Here is a 20413-nt window from a genome sequence, read left to right on the forward strand (position 1 = left end):
GAATACGATGAAGATTAAACCCATTACACTAATAAAGCACTGTACTTTCTTACTGAAAATCCCACTATATTAGATAATTGAAACATTAAAAGGGAGAAGAATTTGTTGTTTGAACAGCAGTCCCTTCTTAACTACACCAAAGCTGCAAAATAACCTCACCAGGATTTTTAAAGTTGTTCATTGACAGACTTTGCAATAAGAAAAAGTGTACACTTGAATTTTCCTATACTGTAATTTGATTTCATCTCTAGTGGAATCTTGCTCATAAATGTTATTAAAAAGGTGCATGGTTGGAATAAACGATAGCTAGCCAAGACAGAAAGGATTCATCTTGATGGGCACTCCAACTTTTCAGTGAAAAAAGAAGTTAGATTTTTAACACCTCAGGAAAGATCTATTAAATCATACAGATTACATGTATGGATCATAGAATCACAAAATCATCCAAGATACTTTGTATTTGGTTTCATATGGTGCAGTAGTGAAAGCCAGGCAGCATCTCAATTCATCATCCATTACGAACTATTATCAAATCACTTATTATGACCTTTATGTTTATGTATGTAAATGTTAATATAACATCTCTGTGAGATGAGATCTTGAAAAAACTCAGATGAATGTAAAAGTGTCACTATCATGTAATGACAAATACATAGAGAAAGGGAATTAATGTTACAGCTGAAAATCTGACAGTATTTGGCAAAAACCAAAGAACTGGAAAGATGTAGATTTATTTCATTCTACCATGAAGAGGTCACTGTCAAAATGATGCTGAGCAATCTGAAGATGGTCACTTAAACACCCACTAACTATAAGGGAGAAGAGAAGGTTGAAATAGAAGCAAGGCTTCTCTACTGCTGCTGCAGACCGGGCACTTGCTATTATTGTCTATATTCAAACTAAATCCTGTGAATCTTTGAGCTAGGGATTTAAACACATCTTCCAGTGGAATGCTATGAAATTGTGTATGATTTCAGACTTGCAGGAATTTTGCTAAAAAATGGGCCTGAAGCAGACACCTGGAATAAAAAAAATTTCAGTGACGGTAAGCAAAATTTACGTTACAAGTAACTCAAAGTAGGATTATTATAGTAGAGATATCAAAATAAATTTTGAAATTTGTTTGGCAGTATTTGCCACTTACATGCACATTTCAGATAACTAAAACTTACTCAATGGGCATCACAACACAACCAGGCACCTTTTCATACATTTCTGTATCTGAAAAACAAACTGATTTTCTGAATACAGTGATGAACAGTTCTGTTTGTCAATGGATGCACTTGTTTTAGCTAGGATAGTTTCCTCAGAGTAGCTTGTATGGGGCTCTGGTTTTGCGTTTGTGCTGAAAACAGCTTTGATGACACAGGGATGTGTTAGTTATCGCCAAGTGGTGCTTGCACAGCATCAAGAGCTGTTCTGCTCCTCACCCTGCCCTGCCAGAAAGCAGGCTGGGAGTGCACAAGGACTTGGGGGCAGGGGGGACAGAGCCAGGACAGCTGACCTTAACTGACCAAAGGAATATTCCAGACCATATGACATCATGCTCAGCAATAAAACTGGGGAGGAAGGTTAGTGGGAGGACCACGAATTGGGGACTGTCTGGGCATGAGTCAGGTGATGGTGAGGAGTTGTTTTCATTTGAATCACTTATCTTTTCTTGGGGTTTATTGTTCTGTTATTTTTTTCCTCTTTTCCTTACAATATTCTTCTTATTATCGTTGTTGTTGTAATTTCTTTTTAATTATTAGACTATTTTTATCTCAACTCACAGGTTTTCTCACTTTTACCCTTCTAATTTTTTCCCTTATCCCACCAGGGATGAGTGAGTGAGCAGTTGTGTGGTGCTTAGTTGCTGGCTGGGGTTAAACCACAACAATGGGGAAGGAACAGAAGAAACAAATCTCAGAGCCAGTTATATGTAATCATAAATGGCGTACACATTGAATGATCAATTAAGGAGACCGCATGAAATTTTAATCTAGGGAATACTCCTACAGTAACATTATAATAAAAATACTACAGAAGAGTAAAAATTATTAAATGTTAGTAAATAACAAATCAAGTTAATAGTTTGCTGGAAAAGGAATCATTCCTACTAAAGAAAACTGGGAAATGTATAGGAAGAAATACTATCAGGAAAGATCTACACAAAGGAAAAGACTACGGCGTGTAGTTATGGCACAATGTCTCTGGATTTATCACTGCAATGACAACTACATTGCTTAAGACCTATCTTTCAGAAAAGGTAAAAACTGCAGCTTTTTTTTTATTCGCAAGCTTTCTCGAACTCTTCCTTCCATCAGTCCCCTAATCATGCTCCAGACAAATGCTGTTTTCTCCTCATCAAAATTCAAATTCATATGCTGTTCTGCAGGGTTGATACTGCACTCCTAAGGACTAAAGTGAATGGATGTAACATTAACTACTTTTTGAGCTTACATATGGGTGACCAATTACAATCTCAATGGGTAAACTGGTGTTAAATCCTTCAAAACCTGCAGGCAGCATTTAACTTCCAAACTGTTCCACAGACCAGATAACATTTAGAAAACACAGGCAAAAAATTTACAGTTAATATCTACTTGCCAAAAGTAATTACCCTATTCTACCTATACCCTACAAACAAAACAAAATGGTAATATTAATACTCACAGTAATCCCAGCTCTCTTCAGATCAAGTATACATTGATATGCAACTTCAATGCAGTTTACTTTCATAGAAAAACGAGCTAATTCCAGAATAAAAGGAATCCTTCAAAAATAGAAAAACGTCACTTTAAACAATCTGATACTTTTTTTAATGGAATTATAGCAACAGTAAATGAAAATAACTGTGCAATGTATTTGAAAATCTTGAAGTCATCTGAATATTAGATGATGAAATTATACTAGTGATGCTCACAGTTAACAAGGAAAAAGATTAAAGTTGGCTACATGAAAGAAACAAAACTTCATCTGTTTATGGAAAATAGTATACTTCTGTAGTCTCACAGAAACTGTTCCTGAAGAACATAAAAAATACAGAATAAAATGTATGCAGCACAAAGATGGTTAAATAGCAAACGAAGATTGCAGGTAGTTCTGGAAATACAATGCTGGACAAAACAGTCAAGCCCATCAGTCATTTAGGAACTAAGAAAACAGAAGACACACAGTAGGAGACTGATTCTAAATGTCTGGATCTCTGTAAATGACCAAATGAGTATAGTGTACTGTCTGGGATAGGAGAAGTAACGAGATACCTGAATATTGTCAAATAAGATTGACCTTAACAAGTAAAAACATAGTATTCCTTCCATATGTAACATCTGTGATATAACTACTGGAATGGAGAGTTCAGTTTCAGTCTGCATTTCAAACTGATGCTGGAAGAATTGTGATGGGCCCCAAGAAAAGCTAAAAATAAACCAAAGTCTGAAAAGCACTTCTCAATTCTAAGACCTTTTAAAAATCTCATTTTATCAAAAGCAGGATCAGCTTCAGCATCAACTTTCACAGGACTATGACAAGTAAAACTCACTTCACACTGAGAACAGATGCTGGAGGTACATCGTATTTTTTCAAAAGTACATATAAAGAATTCAGATTTGCGATGGCATCACTGGGAAGCTCATTTGTGTCCCACTGCCTGCAATATATTAGGAATTGATCATTATTTTTCACAAGAAATATTATTGCATTAAATTTTTGAAATAACTCTCCTAACTTTAGAATGGACAGCTCTTAGTCCAATATATCACTTGGATTTTGAAATACCAAATAAAAATAAAAAAAAGAAAAAAATCAAGTCAACAAAACCTACTTCAGTATGTCAAGGAAGTTACTCAAGAGACAGCCTGATATGAATCACAAAGAACATTCCAGCATAAGAATTAATGTTTCAGATAGTGAATTTTATTCCAGAAGCAAAGAAAAATGCTGTGCAAAACTGATTTCTTACAAGAACATAAATTAATCCATTGTTACTAAGAATTAATAATTTTAAAATAGAGAAGCATTGAGACATTAAAAAAAATTAAATGAGGTTTTGTTATGAAGTCTAATTTTCAAAATTGTTTTATGCCTTTAAAATCTAAAAAGTTTTTAAAGTGTTATGCTTTCCATCCTTGCAAATCATGCATTATATTTTAGGTGTGATTTCCCCACTTCATCTTTACTCTCTTATACATGACTTGTGTACCAAACCACAATCTGTTGGATACACAAATGTCAGTCTCTTAAATTCTTTCATCTGAGAATATTAAGATAACACACTACTCCCTACATTCCTAAAGAACTATCTCACTTTTCAGCTGGGCTGTTCTCTAGACAGGTCTGACAGTTACTACCCAAGCCATCACTGCAATTTTCCTTTTGAGGAACTAATCTGTGCAGATTTTTGTACTGGCATACAAGATAAAAGAACTTGACCCTACCTCTGTAATATCAAGCATCAAAGTACAAGTGGAAGGATACTTCTTAATACTTACAGTTTTAGCATCTGCATTTTATAAATAAGTGAAAAATGGATGGAGTTTTGTATTTCTTTCTCTAACTGGGAAATATCCATTAGTTTGTGATATACCTAAAATAAAAATTTAATTATTGACTAAATAAGCAAAGAAAGGACAGACACTCAACAGGGCTAAAATAAAGCAGGTATGTTGACTGTAGACTTCATCATGGACTTTAAGGGCAGGCTACTATGATAATCTATGTCATTCCCATAGATAACACAAAGATCACCTAGTAGACCTATACTTATCTTCACGTAGTGAGGATTAGAGGAAGTAGCAGAAATCTAAATGTGGAATGACACCTGAGTTAGAATTCTAATTAATGCATTTTTAATAATACCTTTTGATAGCACTGTTCTTAAATCATCTCATCCAGCTACGAGAAACGAGCCCTATTCAAATTTATCTGTAACTATAAATTATATGTAACAAAAACTTATGAAGAAATGACAATAAACTGTAGTTACCCCAATTTAACTGTAGTTACACATTAAGTGTGTGCACAGCATTTCTTCTGACTCTCTCACGCTGACTACCCATAGCAGTCAATACTGATTACCTAAACTGTACTGGAACAGTAAGTTTTGCAGGATTTAAGTATGCTGTTACTAAAGCACTCAATAGTGTGGATCATAATTCTGTAGCCCTGCTGAAACACATAGCCCAAGTACAATTTTAGACCTCCTTTATCCTTCTATTTAAGGCCACTGTCAAATAGCTTTGCTCAATATTGCATCTAAAAAATACGTAAGTAATTTTGAGCTTGCCTAGATGTTATTGCTTCATTAATACTGCACCACTGGAAGGTTGTCTATTGGTTGTCTTAATTCAAATGTTAGAGAACTTTATAATATAAACATACACTCTTGAAATGCAGTGATCTGGAAGCAGACAGAAAAGGACAACAGACAGTGTAGCTGAATGAAAGAAAATATGACTGCATGCAACTTCCAAGTTTTATTTGCCTGTTTCTGCTTTTGCCACACTTGTTTTCACCCTCTTATTTCCCAAATTAATAGTTTGCATTTCTTGCATGCCTTTGTCATATACTCCGATTCCCAGAACTATTTATAGGGTTCAAGTTGGGTCATTTAAGTATTTATCAGCATAACAAAAATCAACAGATGCTAGATATGATCTCAGTGGCATAAGGCACTTAAATTAAGTTGCACCCACTACATCTTCTGTGTTAATAGTAATTATTCCCAAATTTTTAGGGTCAGCAACAGTTATCCTGATGATACTTTGTTGTATTAAAACAACATGGAGCAGTAGGGAGCTCTTCAGCTTATAGTACCAAAAATATAAAAATTGTAAAAATCTCTGCATGTCTACTGTACTGTTTGGTAGTTTACAAAATTTAAAACAAGGAAACAATATATTTAATAATTGTAACTATGATCTTAAGAAATGCAGAGACAGATCCTGTCTTACTGTGAGTTTAAAGAATTTTACAGCATTACCATTAAAGAAAATATTTGAGAGTATTTATCTGGAACGTTTTCCTTAATAAAGATTGCTGCAGTAGATGAAAACTTTTTTGCTTCTTCCAGTTTTGAAGCATCAAGGAAGCACTCAAGTAAATTCCTGCAGATCAAATAAACATCTGTATTCAGTATTTATTAATACTTCTTGAAATAATTCTTACTTATATTTTTTCAAGAGACTATATTCAAGGTACCATTCTTGAATGCAATACAAGCCGTTAGTGTTACAAAGGACTGACTCAACACAAAAGTTGTACATCTTTGTTTCTTCCAGAGATACACAGCTGTTAACATACATTCATTGCAGATCACAAAAATAATCTTGGAAATTTTTTTGCTAACTTTTCTCAACAGAACACCTGGAATTAAAACAATTAATTATTTAAAGTTGTAAGAGAAAAACATTTCTGTGAGATGGATTCTAAGATTCTCCCTTAACTACTGGAAAGGCTAGTATTTCAAAGCCAACTAGCAAAAGAAAACTTCATGATGGGAACTGCAAGATAGCTACTGGATTTTTCAACACTATCTGATTTAACTGAAAAAGAGCCTGTGATTCCATGAAATAAACTAACAACAGTAATAATAATAAAAATTATTCAAAAATTTTTAAAAATGTATGAAAAACCAAATGCTACCATTAGTTTTATAACACAAATACACTGTGTGCACTTGCTAGTTCTCATCAATACCTCATCAAGAGTATGTCTGGTGCAAAAAACCTGCATGTATGTTATTCTAGATAACAAAAAATTCCCAAGGGTATGCTAAAGGTTATTTAATTTTTTATTTCCTTTCCATTTCAGCTTATAAAGAAAATGCTGCAGAGCAATAAACCATCAGTCATAGATCAAAGAAACAGAAAAGTTCACAAAGAGGAAGTAAAAACCTGCAGCAGAATTGTAACAGGAACTGGGAACTGTTCTGTCTACAGTCTGTAGAATAGCAGACCAAAACACCTCTGAGAAAAGGCTGACCTTGAAAAATTACAGGGACACTATTCTTTTTGCACATAAAAACTTGTTTCTCTCAGTAGAAGCTCAAGGTTTATGCTCCACCCTTACTCAGGAAATGTAAGAATGGTAACACATGGATACTGACACAGCATTTATTACCAACTATTATGAGATTATTACAAAATGATTGGTAATAGTGTAAATGTGCATGATAGTACCAATATCGTATTGGGTTGATTGTGGGGTTTTTTTGACTTCCATTGTAATCTTGCTTAGGAAAAAAACATTCCCCGCAGTTCTAAAAGTAAAATTACCAACAACAAATTAATTTACTAGCAGAATCAGGTATTATAAAAATTTCTATTTTCTAACTTTCTGTGTTCCTTATAATCTTAAAATCAGAAGATGAGAGCTGAGACTCAATGCCACCTTTGTCTCAGTCTTCACCAGGAGGTTCTTCCAGGCCCTGTGCCTGGTGCAAACATTCAAAAATTCTGTAACACAGATGCACTGAAAAGGACCTGGGGGTCCTGGTGGACAGCCAACTGAACACCAGCCAGCAGTGTACTCTGGAACTGAAGGCAGCCAGCAGCATCCTGGTTTGTATTAACAGGAGCACAGACAGTAGGTCACAGAGGCATATGCCTACAGGGAGGCAGATCACTGAGAAGATGGACCTGTTGAAGGATAACTCAGAAAATTAGAAATGGTCTGATTGGTTTGTGCAAGATACACTTTGTATATGTTAAGTTGACAAGTTTAGACTGCAATCAAAGTACACAGCCATTCTTTGAGCAAGGACACACTGGAATAACTAGGCTTTGACAAAACAATAAGGATGCTTTGAGGAAGCATTGCCAACTTGGCAAGACTCAAGGTCCTTGTATCCTTAACTCAACCACACTCATAATATTAAAAAACATACCCCTAGGTCAAAAAAACCCTTGCCCAGGTGAAAACCCACCGCCTGATCATGTGTTATGGTAGAAATAGTTCTGTAACGATATTATAATTATATGTAAATTACTAATCAATCAGTGTAAAGAGGACAGATTTGGAAACTTACTAACTCTGTATAAATATATGATGCAAAGTCCCATCTGGTGGGCTTGCTTTGTGGAATACCACTCAGCCCCCAGCTTTGTGCAAACCTGAAATAAATAAGCAATGTCTCCCTGAGTGTGTGAAAACTGACTTACTGCACACCAGGCCACGAATCCGCTTTTCAGACAACAGACCCAGGCTCTTCACTAAGGTGTACAGCAGGAAGAGAAGTGAAAGTGAGTGTAAACTAAAACAAGAGATGTTTGGAGCGGTAATAAAGAGAAACTTTCTCCCTATAAGGACAGTCAAATGACGTTGCTGCTGCTCAGAGAGGCTGTGCAGTCTCCACCCTTGACTGCTTCCAGACCTGACTGGATGAAGTCCTAAGCCTGACCTAACAGCTGACCCAGCTGTGAGCAGGACATTGGATTAGCCATCTCATGAGGTCCCTTCCCACCCAAACTGCCTTGCAAGCCTAAAGTATACACTGTATCTCTGCACATCATCTGTCAGGATTATTCCTGACATCATCTGTCAGGTTTGGTTTTTTCAAAGCAACATAGCACCTATGTAATGAACTAATCTTAAAACTTTTGGAATAGCTTGTGAAAATGATACCTTTACCCTTGGTTCAGTTCCACTGTGTATTCTAAGCCTCAAAGCCTCGCATTAACAATTATTTTCTGCTCAACCAACATTATTTCTTGAGATTTATTTTTACTGAGGTTTTGGATATTACTTGTTGTTCCTTTCACCGAAATTAAATACTGAAGATGCAAAAAATCTCTCTGCGTGTTGACTAGGCTGCTTTCTAACATTATTTTCCATATTGACCACAGGCTTACAAATATCTTAGCCTACATGTGCTGCTCAATCCAGAAACATCTGTCCTCACTAGCAAAGACTTGAAATTATCTAACAGATAGCTCTTTCTCTTAAAATGTATTATCTTGTTAAAACATGAACTGCAATCAGAGATTGCAAATCAGTTCAGATGCTTTAAAATTCCTTCTTTAGATTTATTTTAGAAAAACTAAACATACAAAATAGAAATAGTGTAGCCAGCAGAACTAAAGAAGTAAAATGTACATTATTAAAGACTACCTAAGGTGGCAGCCACATGTAGAAGAGGACTACAGAATGCCCACATGAAAAAAACACAATGAAGCTTACATCATGAGTTCTGCTCTCCATTCACAATCTTGCTCTTCAGTTTGGTTTAACGCTTTAACAATCTGAGAAAGGCTGGGAATAAGAAAATGGCGAAATCCAGGCTTAAGATATGGCCTCACAAGTTCCCAATAAAGAACTGAGGCATTATAAATCAAAAAATAATATCTGAAAAACAAGAATCACAAATTTAGTATTTCATGGACTTAGATAAACATACAATTACATATGGAGTATTTTAAGACACTTCTAAGAAGCAAAAATTGGAACTTTTCCTATGTGTTTTGGTAAGAAGCAATCCTGAATAGAAACTGAGAACACATACAGCACAAGATTATGTTAACTTTTGCAACTACACTCTACCCAGTAGTTAACTATTTAAAATAAGTTAACATGGTGCTCTCCTTATACAGAGCATAAACATAAAAGGATAAGAAATGCTCAGAGGTATCTATGAGCCCTAAACAGCCCGATTCATCCTATTTAAGACTGTTTGTTATTCTGATATTGTTGCAGCATGCGCAGCAGTTACAGAAGCGCAATAAGAAAATGGAAGGAAAATCCACAAAAGCAAAAAAAATACCCAACCAAACAACAAAACTCCACACTACCTAATGAAAATCTATGACAAAAAAAAAAAAAGACAAACTGAAAACCTAAGTCAGTAATTCTTTTTCTCTGTTAAAGAGTTAATCCTATCAATACGGCCTACCTTTGATCACGGATAGCAAAATCTATAGCCTTCATAAAAAACATCACAAACTTTTCAAACTCCTCCTACAACAGAACAAAAAAAAGTTAACAACTTGGATATGGCTTCTATAAATCAGTAAATTATTTTCATATTTCAGTATGTTCACATGTCGTAATTTTTGTTTTCAAATTAATCTCAAATAGAATGTGCTGCCATAATAAGTTGCTGTCATAGAACAGAATAACTAAAAATTGGTAGCACTGCCTATTACTATGTTTTCCTTATTTCAAATTTTCAGGCTATATTTTCAGTTTCATTAGTTTCCACCAAACTTTAATTAACAGGACTGAAATTTTATAAACTTGCAAAGCTGTGTACCTTTTAAGCTCTTAGCAAAGAAAGCTCAGGAACATCCAAGAGCAAAGCCAGGAAAGAGAAATAATATTGGTTTGCTGCATTAAAAAACTTGAGGTATTATTTTCTTCAGAAAAGCTCCAACAAGAAGTTGACAACTGAATGGTGTGTCAGGCATGCTCTTTTTATCATTAAAGCAGCTGGGAAGCAGCTTTTCAGAGGGGGACCTGGGGGTCCTCGTGGACACCAACACCCCAGCAGTATGCCCCTCCTGCAAAGGCAGCTAACCATGTCCTCGGCTGCTTTAGGAGTGTTGCCAGCAGGCTGACGGATCCTTCCAGATCTCTACTCAGCACTGGTGAAGCCACACCTGGAGTAGTGCCCAGTTCTGGGCTCCCCAGTACGAGAGAGTCATGGACACTGTGAGAGAGCCCAAAGAAAGGGCCAAAAAGATGATAAAGGGAATGGAGCATCTCTCATGTAAGGAAAGGCTGAGAGAGCTGAGAGTGGAAAAGGCGGCTCAGGGGGGATCTCATAAGTACGTGCAAGTACCTGAAGGGAGGGTGTAAATAAGATGGATCATAAAAAGGGATTTTTGAAAGCCTAAGAGAAAGATGCAGAGGAAATGGCAAAGTGGAGGTGGAACTGGATGAGCAGGAACAGGATGACACCAGAGGCCTCTCTACAGTGAGAGAGAACAGAATAACTAAAAACTGCAAGAGAGTTGGGACTGATTTACTGGACTCTGAGGCTGGCATAAGAAAGCTACTGAGCCATGAGTGGGAACTGTCTAGATAAAATCAGGATCAAGAGCCTCGGAGGTCTTGTACTTTGCCCTTAAGAACATAAGCATCTTAATTGGCTAACAAGGATTCCTTAAGACAGAAATCAAAATAAGGACAAATTTATCTTTTCTAAGTGCATGACAATTACTAGTCATACAGGATGAGATGCTGTGCCACTCCTATCGTCATAAATGATCTAGGAACACAGCAGTGGAAGAAATTTTACAACTGATACAATATGCATCTTAAAATCATTACAATACACAGCACAAGGAACCAAGTTAGGATTGCACGTACGAGGATGGTTCTTAACTTCTAAGAAGTTAGCAAAAGTCAAGAAGAAAACAGAAAAATCTAGAAAACATCACAGAATAGGCTGTTTAATTTAGAAATATAAAAGGCTAACTGGACATTAGAAAACACTTTTCAAACATGTATGAAGATTTAAAGGGACCAGCGATCAGTTATTCTGCACAGGCACTCAGAGAAGGCAGAGAAAGTACAGATAGCGTAACAGGGGAAAGATTCTAGCTTTAAAGTTAATTCAAACACATTATTCAAAGAAACTGCAGAACATCTGGCAGGAAAATTTGTGAACACAAATAACACAAACATCTATTAAGGCCTTTTTCAGGGGTCAGATATCATTGACAAATTGTCAAAACTGACCACAGTATGAGAACAAATGAAATATTGAAGAGATAAAGAGATAAAACAGATCCCACTCCATTTTACATTCAGCAGAAGTAAAAACTGCTCATCATGTACAGATAGTGTCATCGAATAGTTAACACACACAAACTTTTGGAAGTGTAAGTATCCCACCAAGTTGCTACCAGAAAGCTTCATCTCTCATTTCAAAAATCTGCATCCAAAGTGCTACATGGAAAGGTTACTGATCCAGTGGTGGAAGAACACTGCCAAAGAAGAGAAATGAACTGCACAACCTCTCAAAGGGCCTCTTTACTCCTCAGTTTGCTGTGAGTCTGAAATGATTAGCGTGATCCTGAATAAAACCGGCAATTGTTTTACCATTTACAGCTAAACTTGCTCTGAAAGTATCATACTGATGAACAAAGTGAAAAGGTTGACTTTAAAACAATCAATCATCTGAAAAATTTTGCAAGGATTCTTTTGTTTTCCTCGCCAAAGTATTAGCAATATTAATTTAATTCAGTTGGTAGGTTTTGTTTATTCCCAAACTACCCATTAATGTATTTTCCTTTGATTTTTCCAACAGTCCTGATAACCCTTTTTTTTAAATAATAGAAAGCAATACATAAAAACCTAGGAAGAAATACTCTTAAACACTGGATTAATGTAATGCAAACTTTGTAATTTCTCACCAAATTATCTGTAGAGAGTGGAGTGTGCAGCTGCCCTTGGCACAAGTACGCTCTGCCAAGAAACTGGTTTATAGGAAATCTTCCTTTAAAATACATCTGTAGACAGTCACTGCTCATTTCTCGATATCCCAGCTAATACCAAAAAAAGCATTTTAATATTTAAAAAATGCAACAAATACTTAATTAAGAACTGTTACTTTTTAAAAATGCATGCCTACTCAAAGATTAACATCTAACCGCAAACCAGTATGCAAACAATATTCTGTAAACGTGCACATCAGATCTGCTACAAACCCATTAAGATTCATTAAAACTTAAAGGTAGACTTTCATCATTCCAAATGTACAGAAAAATAGCTCTTTTATTTAACAAAGCTAATGAGTCAGTCATACAAAACATACAGTATACAAAAATTGTTTAATTTTTTAATAGCCATTAACAGAATTGTTAAGATAAAGGCTACAATTTTTTTAAAAGGATGAATATTAGCCTTCAGGATTTTCTATGGATGTCAGTGCTGCACCTGCATTTTCAGACGACAGAATTTGAGTGGCTTGCAGCTTGGGGAAAAGAAGTAATTGTTTTATTAGAAACTCTCTGCTTGAAATCCAATCACCTGTATCCATGGATTGAAAACTTAAAAATCCTTCAAAATTTGGAACCTCTACCACATTTTATAGAAGTCTGCTCAATTAGCAATAATTTTTCATAATAAGAATGTTACCTTTTCTTCTTCTGCCCAGTAAGGACTGTTCACACACACGTTTTCTGCAGTCATAACCACACTGCAAACATTAGTTCTCCATAAAGAGAAAAAGCAGACATGCCAAACTATTTCATATTACTATGGTATACCTTCCATATTTTGGTCGAATTACAAACTTCACAAGCCATATTTCACAGACTACAAAGAAGTGGTAATTTAAAGGTCAAGTTTTAACTGAAAATGCATGTTTAAACAACTGTTCTCCCAAAACAGAAGTGTAATACTTTTCAGAAGTACTTTTGAGAGTATTTGTAAGTAGTAACTGTAAATGTGAATACAGTATGTCATATAAATGTTTTTATTCAATACAGATAAAGTGCCTAAATTACAAACCTGAAGTGCTTGTTCAGCACATGAAACGTGTAAGTCAGTGCTGAAGATATCTGATGAATCAAGTGCAGATTTTCCTTCACTGGCTGATTTGATCAACTCATAAGCATTCTTCAAAGCCTGAACATCTGAAGTAAAAAAGAAATAAAGAATGTAACAGATAATTCATGCTTCAAGGTGGACTGATACAACTACCATATTTCAAATTAACTACCTGGCATCCTGCTTCTCCTTTACAGAAATAAATTACAAATGTTTAAGGAAAACAGTATCAAATGTCCTTCAAAGTCTGCCACAGTTGCCAGATGAAGTATTAACTCTCTCTCAGAGTTGGCAATTTGAGAGGCAATTTGAAATCACTGATGTTAGCACACAAGAACCACTCTGATGGCCCGATTCACAACCCCCTGAACTCGACAGTTCGCTTTCTGTTGACACAGAAATTATTTATCAGATCATTAAATCTATTATATGAAGTAAACTTAACGGGAAGAAAACTAGATTAAATTAAGGTCACTATAGCTGTTAGTTCTTTTCATAGGCGAAAAGCACGTTTGAAGCATTCAGAGAAATAACGTTTTCCATATATTCAGAAAAACAGATTAAGATCGAGCCGTTTCCGTGTTTAAAGTGCGATTCTGATTTCACTTAAGCCGGGCAGAATCCCGCCGCCGGCCCCTCACCTCCGCCGCGCTCTGCCGCGAAGAGCCGCTCCCTCACGACCGCGTCCATGGCGCCGCCGCCCGCCGCGCCTCCCCACGCAGCGCCTAGATCCGCGGGGGGGCGCAGGTGCCAGGGCCTACGCTTCACCCCAAGAGACGCGGGGCAGCTCTCTGCAACACCTCCAGAAAGCTCCGCCGAAACGGCTGCGGGAAGCTGCAGCCCGGAGACGCGAGAACACGGCGGCCGCCCGCGCTCCCGCCGCTGCCCCGCCCCCGCCCACTCCCCGGGCTGCCGCTGCCCCTCCGACGCGTATCCCAGCAGCGCCGCCACAACATGGCCGGCGGCCTCACGGGGGGGGACAAAAGTTGCCCGGCGGGATCCGCGCCCGCAGCCCCGGCTTGGGGGTGCCGCCAGTCGCGGCGCCGGGCGGGAGAGCAAGGGCGGCCGCGGCAGGAGCAGCCGCAGCGCCCCGCAGCAGCCCCGCTGCAAACAGCCGCGGTACCAGGCGTACACGAGCGCAGGGGAGATGTAGCGGCCTGCACGGCAGGTAGAAACATCTTTCGCTGGGAAAGCAGGCTGCTGCTGTTAGTGTTACTGCTGCGGCTGATGCCATGGCACAGATCTCTTGCTTCCCCTAGGAATCAGTGCATTTAAGCGTGTAATGCACGCTTTCATTATTAAGCACACCATGTATAAAATCACTTCTCAAGACAGCCACAGCTCAGTTAACAAAGGCAACGATTGATAGCTTCCTGTCGATAAAAGTATTGCTAAGAAATGCTGTTGTTACAGATTTGCTAATGGTTAGAATTAATTAACTTTATTTGATTTATAAAATCATTTTAATAGAAATATAGAGGAATAAGAAATATATTTTCATGAAACTAGTAGTTGCACAACAAAAGCTGCTATGAAATCCTCTGTACAGTTCTCTGCCAAGGCCAAGAACTGAGAGCAACTGAATGAAACAACTTGTAGTTACCTGCCAAGAAATCGTGAACTTTAATAATTGATATAAAGAAATTGTATGGAATAGGGACAATAAGTTAAGTGTAAATATATTTACACAAAGAATGTAGGTATAGTAATTAGGTCATGTAACCATAGTTTGAAAGAAATAATTAATGAAATAACTAATGAAAGAAGGAGTCTGTTTCTCTAACTTTCTCTAACAAGGGGCCTGTTCATAAGTTATCTAGAGGGAGCGACTAAAAGAAACAAGAAGAAGAAACAGATGATCGACAAGGCCATAAATTATCTCAGACCGATAAGAACACTGCAAACTTGCAAGACCATCACATACCAGGCAAAAGGTGAAAAGTACACCATGAGGAAGATCTACGGCCCATGACCACTGCCCATGTCCCGGAGACCCCTGCCCAGAATTCTTGGAAGAATTTGCACAGGCGTGAAGGACTGAAAAGCTGATTAACATACAAAGCGAGAGTATGTTAATGATTTTTGGTAAATACTATGTTTATGCATGAATACCTCATGAATATGTATGACTAAGTTCTATATGAGGTATATGATTTTGAAGCTTGGTGTGCGTTAATCATGAAAGGACTCACTCACGCACCCAGCTGTCAATAAAGAAGTGTCTGCTTATCTATGTCACACTGGTGTTGATAATTTTTTAATTCTGAGATTTCAGTAACGCTGTCACCAGTAATTTTTGGCCCTGTCTTACAGAGCTGCCAACAGGACACCTGGAATAAGGCCAACAGCACCAGCAGCTGAAGCTTTGGGCTCGGGCAGGACAAAATGCCACAGGACATTTGGATCATAACTGCCCGTGCAGAAAGAAGCCGTAGGCTAGGGTATGAACAATTATCTTCTGGTACTCATTTTACTGTATGTCACCAGGCACAATTTTATGATAGGAAAAAGTAAATCTTCAGAGAACAACAGTGCAGAAAAGAGATACAGTCCAAAAGACCTGGTAGCTCCCTGACTGGGCTGACATCAAGACATACCTACTGAAGCATTCAGGCCTCCATGGTTTCCTCCCAACTGCTTACTCATGGCAGATTCTATGAGGTAAATCACCATAGTAATGAAGACAATATAAAGGCTTACATATATAAATACAATTTTAAACCTAAGCCCTTTGGACTTTGAGCTACATTGAAACTCCGTACTGGTTCTATACTGACAGACAGAACACACCATTCTGAAGTGCGGCATTGCTGGGGAGTTTCCAAAGACATTTCTTGTGGTCACCCTTAGCTGAATGAAAGATGAGTATTAGGAGAGGCCATAAGGGTGACAATACAAGTGGTAAGTGCAAGAAATTCTTATGCTGCAGGCCCAGCTACCAAGTCACACATGCTGCATACATTTATGCAGCATTAGAAACATTACAAATATATACAAGGGCATGTAAAGGATTCAGCAGTAGACTCCTTCCTGTTCTATACCTGTTCTCCTACCTACTCCTAGGTAGTCCACACAGTCTACTGAAATTAAGTAGCTGTCTTGCTTGTGTGAATGTTAATAAACAGAAATAAAACTACTCTGAAAACTTCAGGTGGGCAAGGAAAGAAAACCCTATAGTAACCCTATGGCGATTTCTGAAGCCGAAAGCAACGCATTGGTCATGTCTAAATTATGTTAGGTAGTTATGGCAATGGCTCACTGTGACTTACCATGATATGCTTACAATGTTTGTACAATAAACCTCTTGGTGCATGACTCAGCTACAGTCCAGCCACTTCTTTATGTCCATTGGCAGAATCCCGGACACAGGTAGGCCTGTCTCCTAACATAAAAATCAAGATGTGGAAGCGCTACATATACTGGCTCAGGAAGAAGCACTCCTGAAATGTAGCTTAACACCCAAAATGGCACCACAATAACATAAAGGTCTCCAATTACTCCTATTATTATTCATCCTCATTAAATACTTGTGCGAAGAGTCTTGCTGTATTACCCCCAAATTTAATTTAAAACTACTAACTGCCACATAATGAAAAGTGGTCACATTGTGATATAAAAATTTATGAATTATTTCATAGTAAAATGACCAGGAAAATACAGAAAGGAAACAAGCAAACAAAAAAGATCAATTTAAAATCAACCATTTGAATTAATTTGGAAATTAACTGAAAGGGATTAAATAAAACAGTTTATATTTTTAAAAAGTGTAGAGCTGGGGGATGGTCACATTTTACTTAGCTAAAATTTCTGACTTTTCTTAAATTGTAACCCAATACAGAATGACTGTGGTACTCAAATCTGGAAATTAAGAAATAGATATTCATCCTCCCAGTTGTTACTCAACACTTAACCCAACAGTTAAGGCCTCCTGACAACTTACAGGTAGAAGCAAAGTATTCCTGGTTTGCTTTTTGGTGTCTTGCTGATAGCTTTAGCTGAAGGGTCTTGGTGTACCCTTTACTGGCACTACAGTCACCTCTGTTTGTGCAAATAAAGAGATTACGGTAGTTATATTAACTAACATAATTAAAACTTTTAAAATAGAACATCTTCTGTAAATGGTCAAAAGAAAGTGCATCAGGGAGGTTACCTGACACTCCAGTTGCCTTTTATATAAATTCTTTCACTTTCCTTGAATAGATGAGACATACTGGAAAATATGTCCAAAATCTTCAGTATATGATTTCAGCCCTCCTCCAGGCAAGGTAAGTCTAATGAGGATAATACAGACCTCAAAAACCCATTGGTTTGTTCCATATGCACTAACTTTTATTAGAATTACTTCCTGACTCTTGTGCACTGGCTTACAGATTCAAACATCTCATATCATGCATTACAAGTTTATCCTTCTCAAAGGGCTTTTCTGTAGTGTGATTTTTAACATGTAAGAACAAAAATGTTTTTCTGTAATACTTCCTCATCTGTTGCTCCTTTCCTTGCTCTACCCTAAGTATCTCAGTGAAGCTTAAGGCCAACCACACTATCTGTACTGCAGATGCTGACCTATCTCATGATGTACCTGAAATTCAGGTATGACTGAGGAGACTAGATACACATTCCATCTGCCCCCAAGCTGCATACTAACATAAAGCCATGAATGCACATAAAGAGCAGCATCAAAGGGGACAAACAAAATTTCAAGGCAGCAAAGAGATTTAGACAAACTGCAAGTATTATCTACAAACATTATGCATGTTATTCTTTTTGTTTAGAAACTGATCATGAACAGATAACTTGTAATAATTAATCTCCATTCTTAATTCTCTGAATAAAAGTTTAAATGATAGACTCATAGAATGGTTTGGGTCAGAAGGGACCTTAAAAACCATCTAGTTCCAAACCCCCTTCCAATAGACCAGGTTGTTCCAAGCCACATCCAGCCTGGCTGTTGGAGGAAAAATGCTAGATCAATGCTGCTGTAGGCTGTACACCTCAGCTTTGTCCCCTGTATAGCCCAAACCAGGACTGCAAGCGCAGTCAGCTGATAGATGCTAGACAATAAAAGTTTAATATTAATAAGATTATGCCTGACAGTTCAAAGGAGCTTTTTAGAACAGGAAACCCTGACCTTTAGAAGGCTGAAACGATGGAGATTGTCTATTGTGATTACTCAGAACTGGGACACACGGAACCTGAAGCAATCATCCTTGAAAGAAGAAGCAAAATAGCGAAGTGATCAAGATACGGAACAATTTGTGAAACCAACTGTCAAGATAGGAACTGATAGAAGACTTATTGTGGAATCAAGAGATTATGTAATGGCTAGGTAGATACTATAAATATGTGACTGAAAATCTTGTAAGCTTGTCACTCTGTGCGGAGGTGACCCAACGCTGCTGGACCGATTAAAACTGCACACCTAGAGTAACCCATGAGAGTTCGAGTCTCTTCTTTTACACTGGCCTTGAACACTTCCAGGGATGGGCCATCCACAGCTGCTTTGGGCAACCTGTTACGGTGTTTCGCCACCCTCATTCACAGTAAAGAATTTATCTCTAATACCTAATCTAAATCGATCCTCTTTCAGCTTAAAACCATTCTCCCTTGTCTTATCACTGCATGCCCTTGTAAAAAGTCCCTCTCCAACTTTCTTGCAGGCCCCTTTATGTACTGGGAGGCTGCTGTAAGCTGTCCCCAGAACATTCTCCAGGCTGAACAACCCCAACTCTCTCAGCCTGTCTCCACAGGAGAGGTGCTCCAGCCCTCTGATCATTTTCGTGGCCTCCTCTGGACTCACTTCAACAGGTCCATGTCCTTCTTATGCTGGGGGCCTTAGGGCTCGGTGCAGTACTGCAGGTGGGGTCTCATGAGAGCGGAGTAGAGGGGGAGAATCGCATCCCTCAACCTGCTGGCCACATGGCTTTTGATGCAGCCCAGGAAACAATTGGCTTTCTGGGCTGCAAACACACATCGCCAAGTCATGTTGAGTTTCTCATCCACCAATACCCCTGCATCCTTCTTAGGGCTGCTCTCAATCTCAATCCATTCTCCACCCAACCTGCATTTGTGTTTGGGATTGCCCCGACGCACGTGCAGGACCTCACTGCAGGAGCGGTCAGGAAACTAGGACCATGCATGGCAATCAGCTGAGGGGAGTGTGCTCGAGCTTGTCTAGACAGCAATCAACATGATGAGGCGTGTTTGCAGAGCGCAGGGGAGTGGGAGACGGATGGCGCCAAGGAAAGGTAACACCTTCTGGTTAATTGCTGGTAGTTAACCACCAATCAGGGATTGCCTAGTATGCAATGCTTAGCTTCAAGAACCAATTAGTTTAAAACGCGCAGCCTTTGAAAGTGTATATAAAGTCGTGCATGCTTCTGTACAATAAATTGACATTTGCTTGCATCGAGCTGCGTCCCGTCTCTTCATTCGCCGCAAATTGGTGACCCCGACGTGATGCGTTTAAGGATCTAACGTGAAGGGCTCTCGAATCGCCTATCTGAGCGACATGCAGCGAATCCCACAGAACTTTGAATGATCTGCTGAAAGGAAGCAGGAGCCGGCCAGAAATCCCTCCGGAGGTGAGAGGTGAGCTGTGGGAAATCCGTAATGGGGAATCAGGCTTCGTCCCCAGAAAGAGACGTATATGGACTCCTAAAGGGTCTTCTAGTCAGATCAGAGAGTCCGTGCCTCAGTCTCCTCAAATGGTGACCCCTATGGTGGTGTTCCGAAGCCTTGGAAGAATAAGGACGGAAAAAAGACAGCTCGTGGAAGAGGGCTGCGTTCCGGAGGAGACGGCTTGGCTGAACGATCGTCTTACTGTCTGGACCAGGTGGACAACCTAAACCCCGAGGATAACGCCTGTATGCATCGAGACAGGTGAGCAGCCAAGAAACCTTAGAGACTTTGAAAGAATGAAAGTGTGTACATACAGCAGCCA

The 20413-nt window shown here is 38.4% G+C and overlaps 1 protein-coding gene and 1 long non-coding RNA gene across 18 annotated transcripts in view; one reads left to right on the plus strand and one right to left on the minus strand.

Moving 5' to 3' along the window:
* Window positions 1–14639, minus strand: part of CFAP46 (cilia and flagella associated protein 46) — a 99220-nt gene extending 84581 nt beyond the window's left edge. For 14 of the 16 annotated variants that reach the window (XR_008823846.1, XR_008823844.1, XR_008823845.1 and 11 more), the window contains exons 1-9: window positions 14115–14639; window positions 13435–13559; window positions 12336–12467; window positions 9869–9933; window positions 9160–9324; window positions 5963–6086; window positions 4473–4567; window positions 3524–3631; window positions 2656–2755 (exon numbers count right to left, since the gene is read on the minus strand). Coding sequence is in view for 11 of the 16 variants with exons in the window: in XM_056351127.1 (XP_056207102.1) it covers window positions 2656–2755; window positions 3524–3631; window positions 4473–4567; window positions 5963–6086; window positions 9160–9324; window positions 9869–9933; window positions 12336–12467; window positions 13435–13559; window positions 14115–14163 (963 nt within the window). In the remaining 5 variants the exon portion in view is untranslated. Of the gene's footprint in view, window positions 1–2655; window positions 2756–3523; window positions 3632–4472; window positions 4568–5962; window positions 6087–9159; window positions 9325–9868; window positions 9934–11814; window positions 11907–12335; window positions 12468–13434; window positions 13560–14114 lie in introns of those variants that run through there. The other 2 variants (XM_056351124.1, XM_056351126.1) reach the window with 2 other exon arrangements.
* An 8-nt stretch (window positions 14640–14647) lies between these two features.
* On the plus strand, window positions 14648–19571 carry LOC130154748 (uncharacterized). 2 transcript variants are annotated; one of them, XR_008823851.1, is made up of 4 exons: window positions 14648–15558; window positions 15787–15914; window positions 17674–17738; window positions 18648–19571. It is a non-coding gene; the product is annotated as an uncharacterized LOC130154748 (long non-coding RNA). The 2 variants fall into 2 exon arrangements; XR_008823850.1 differs by having other exon boundaries at window positions 14648–15540.
* The last annotated feature ends 842 nt before the right edge of the window (window positions 19572–20413 follow it).

The sequence above is a fragment of the Falco biarmicus genome, chromosome 9 (genome assembly GCF_023638135.1).
Source record: "Falco biarmicus isolate bFalBia1 chromosome 9, bFalBia1.pri, whole genome shotgun sequence".
NCBI classification, from domain to species: domain Eukaryota; kingdom Metazoa; phylum Chordata; class Aves; order Falconiformes; family Falconidae; genus Falco; species Falco biarmicus.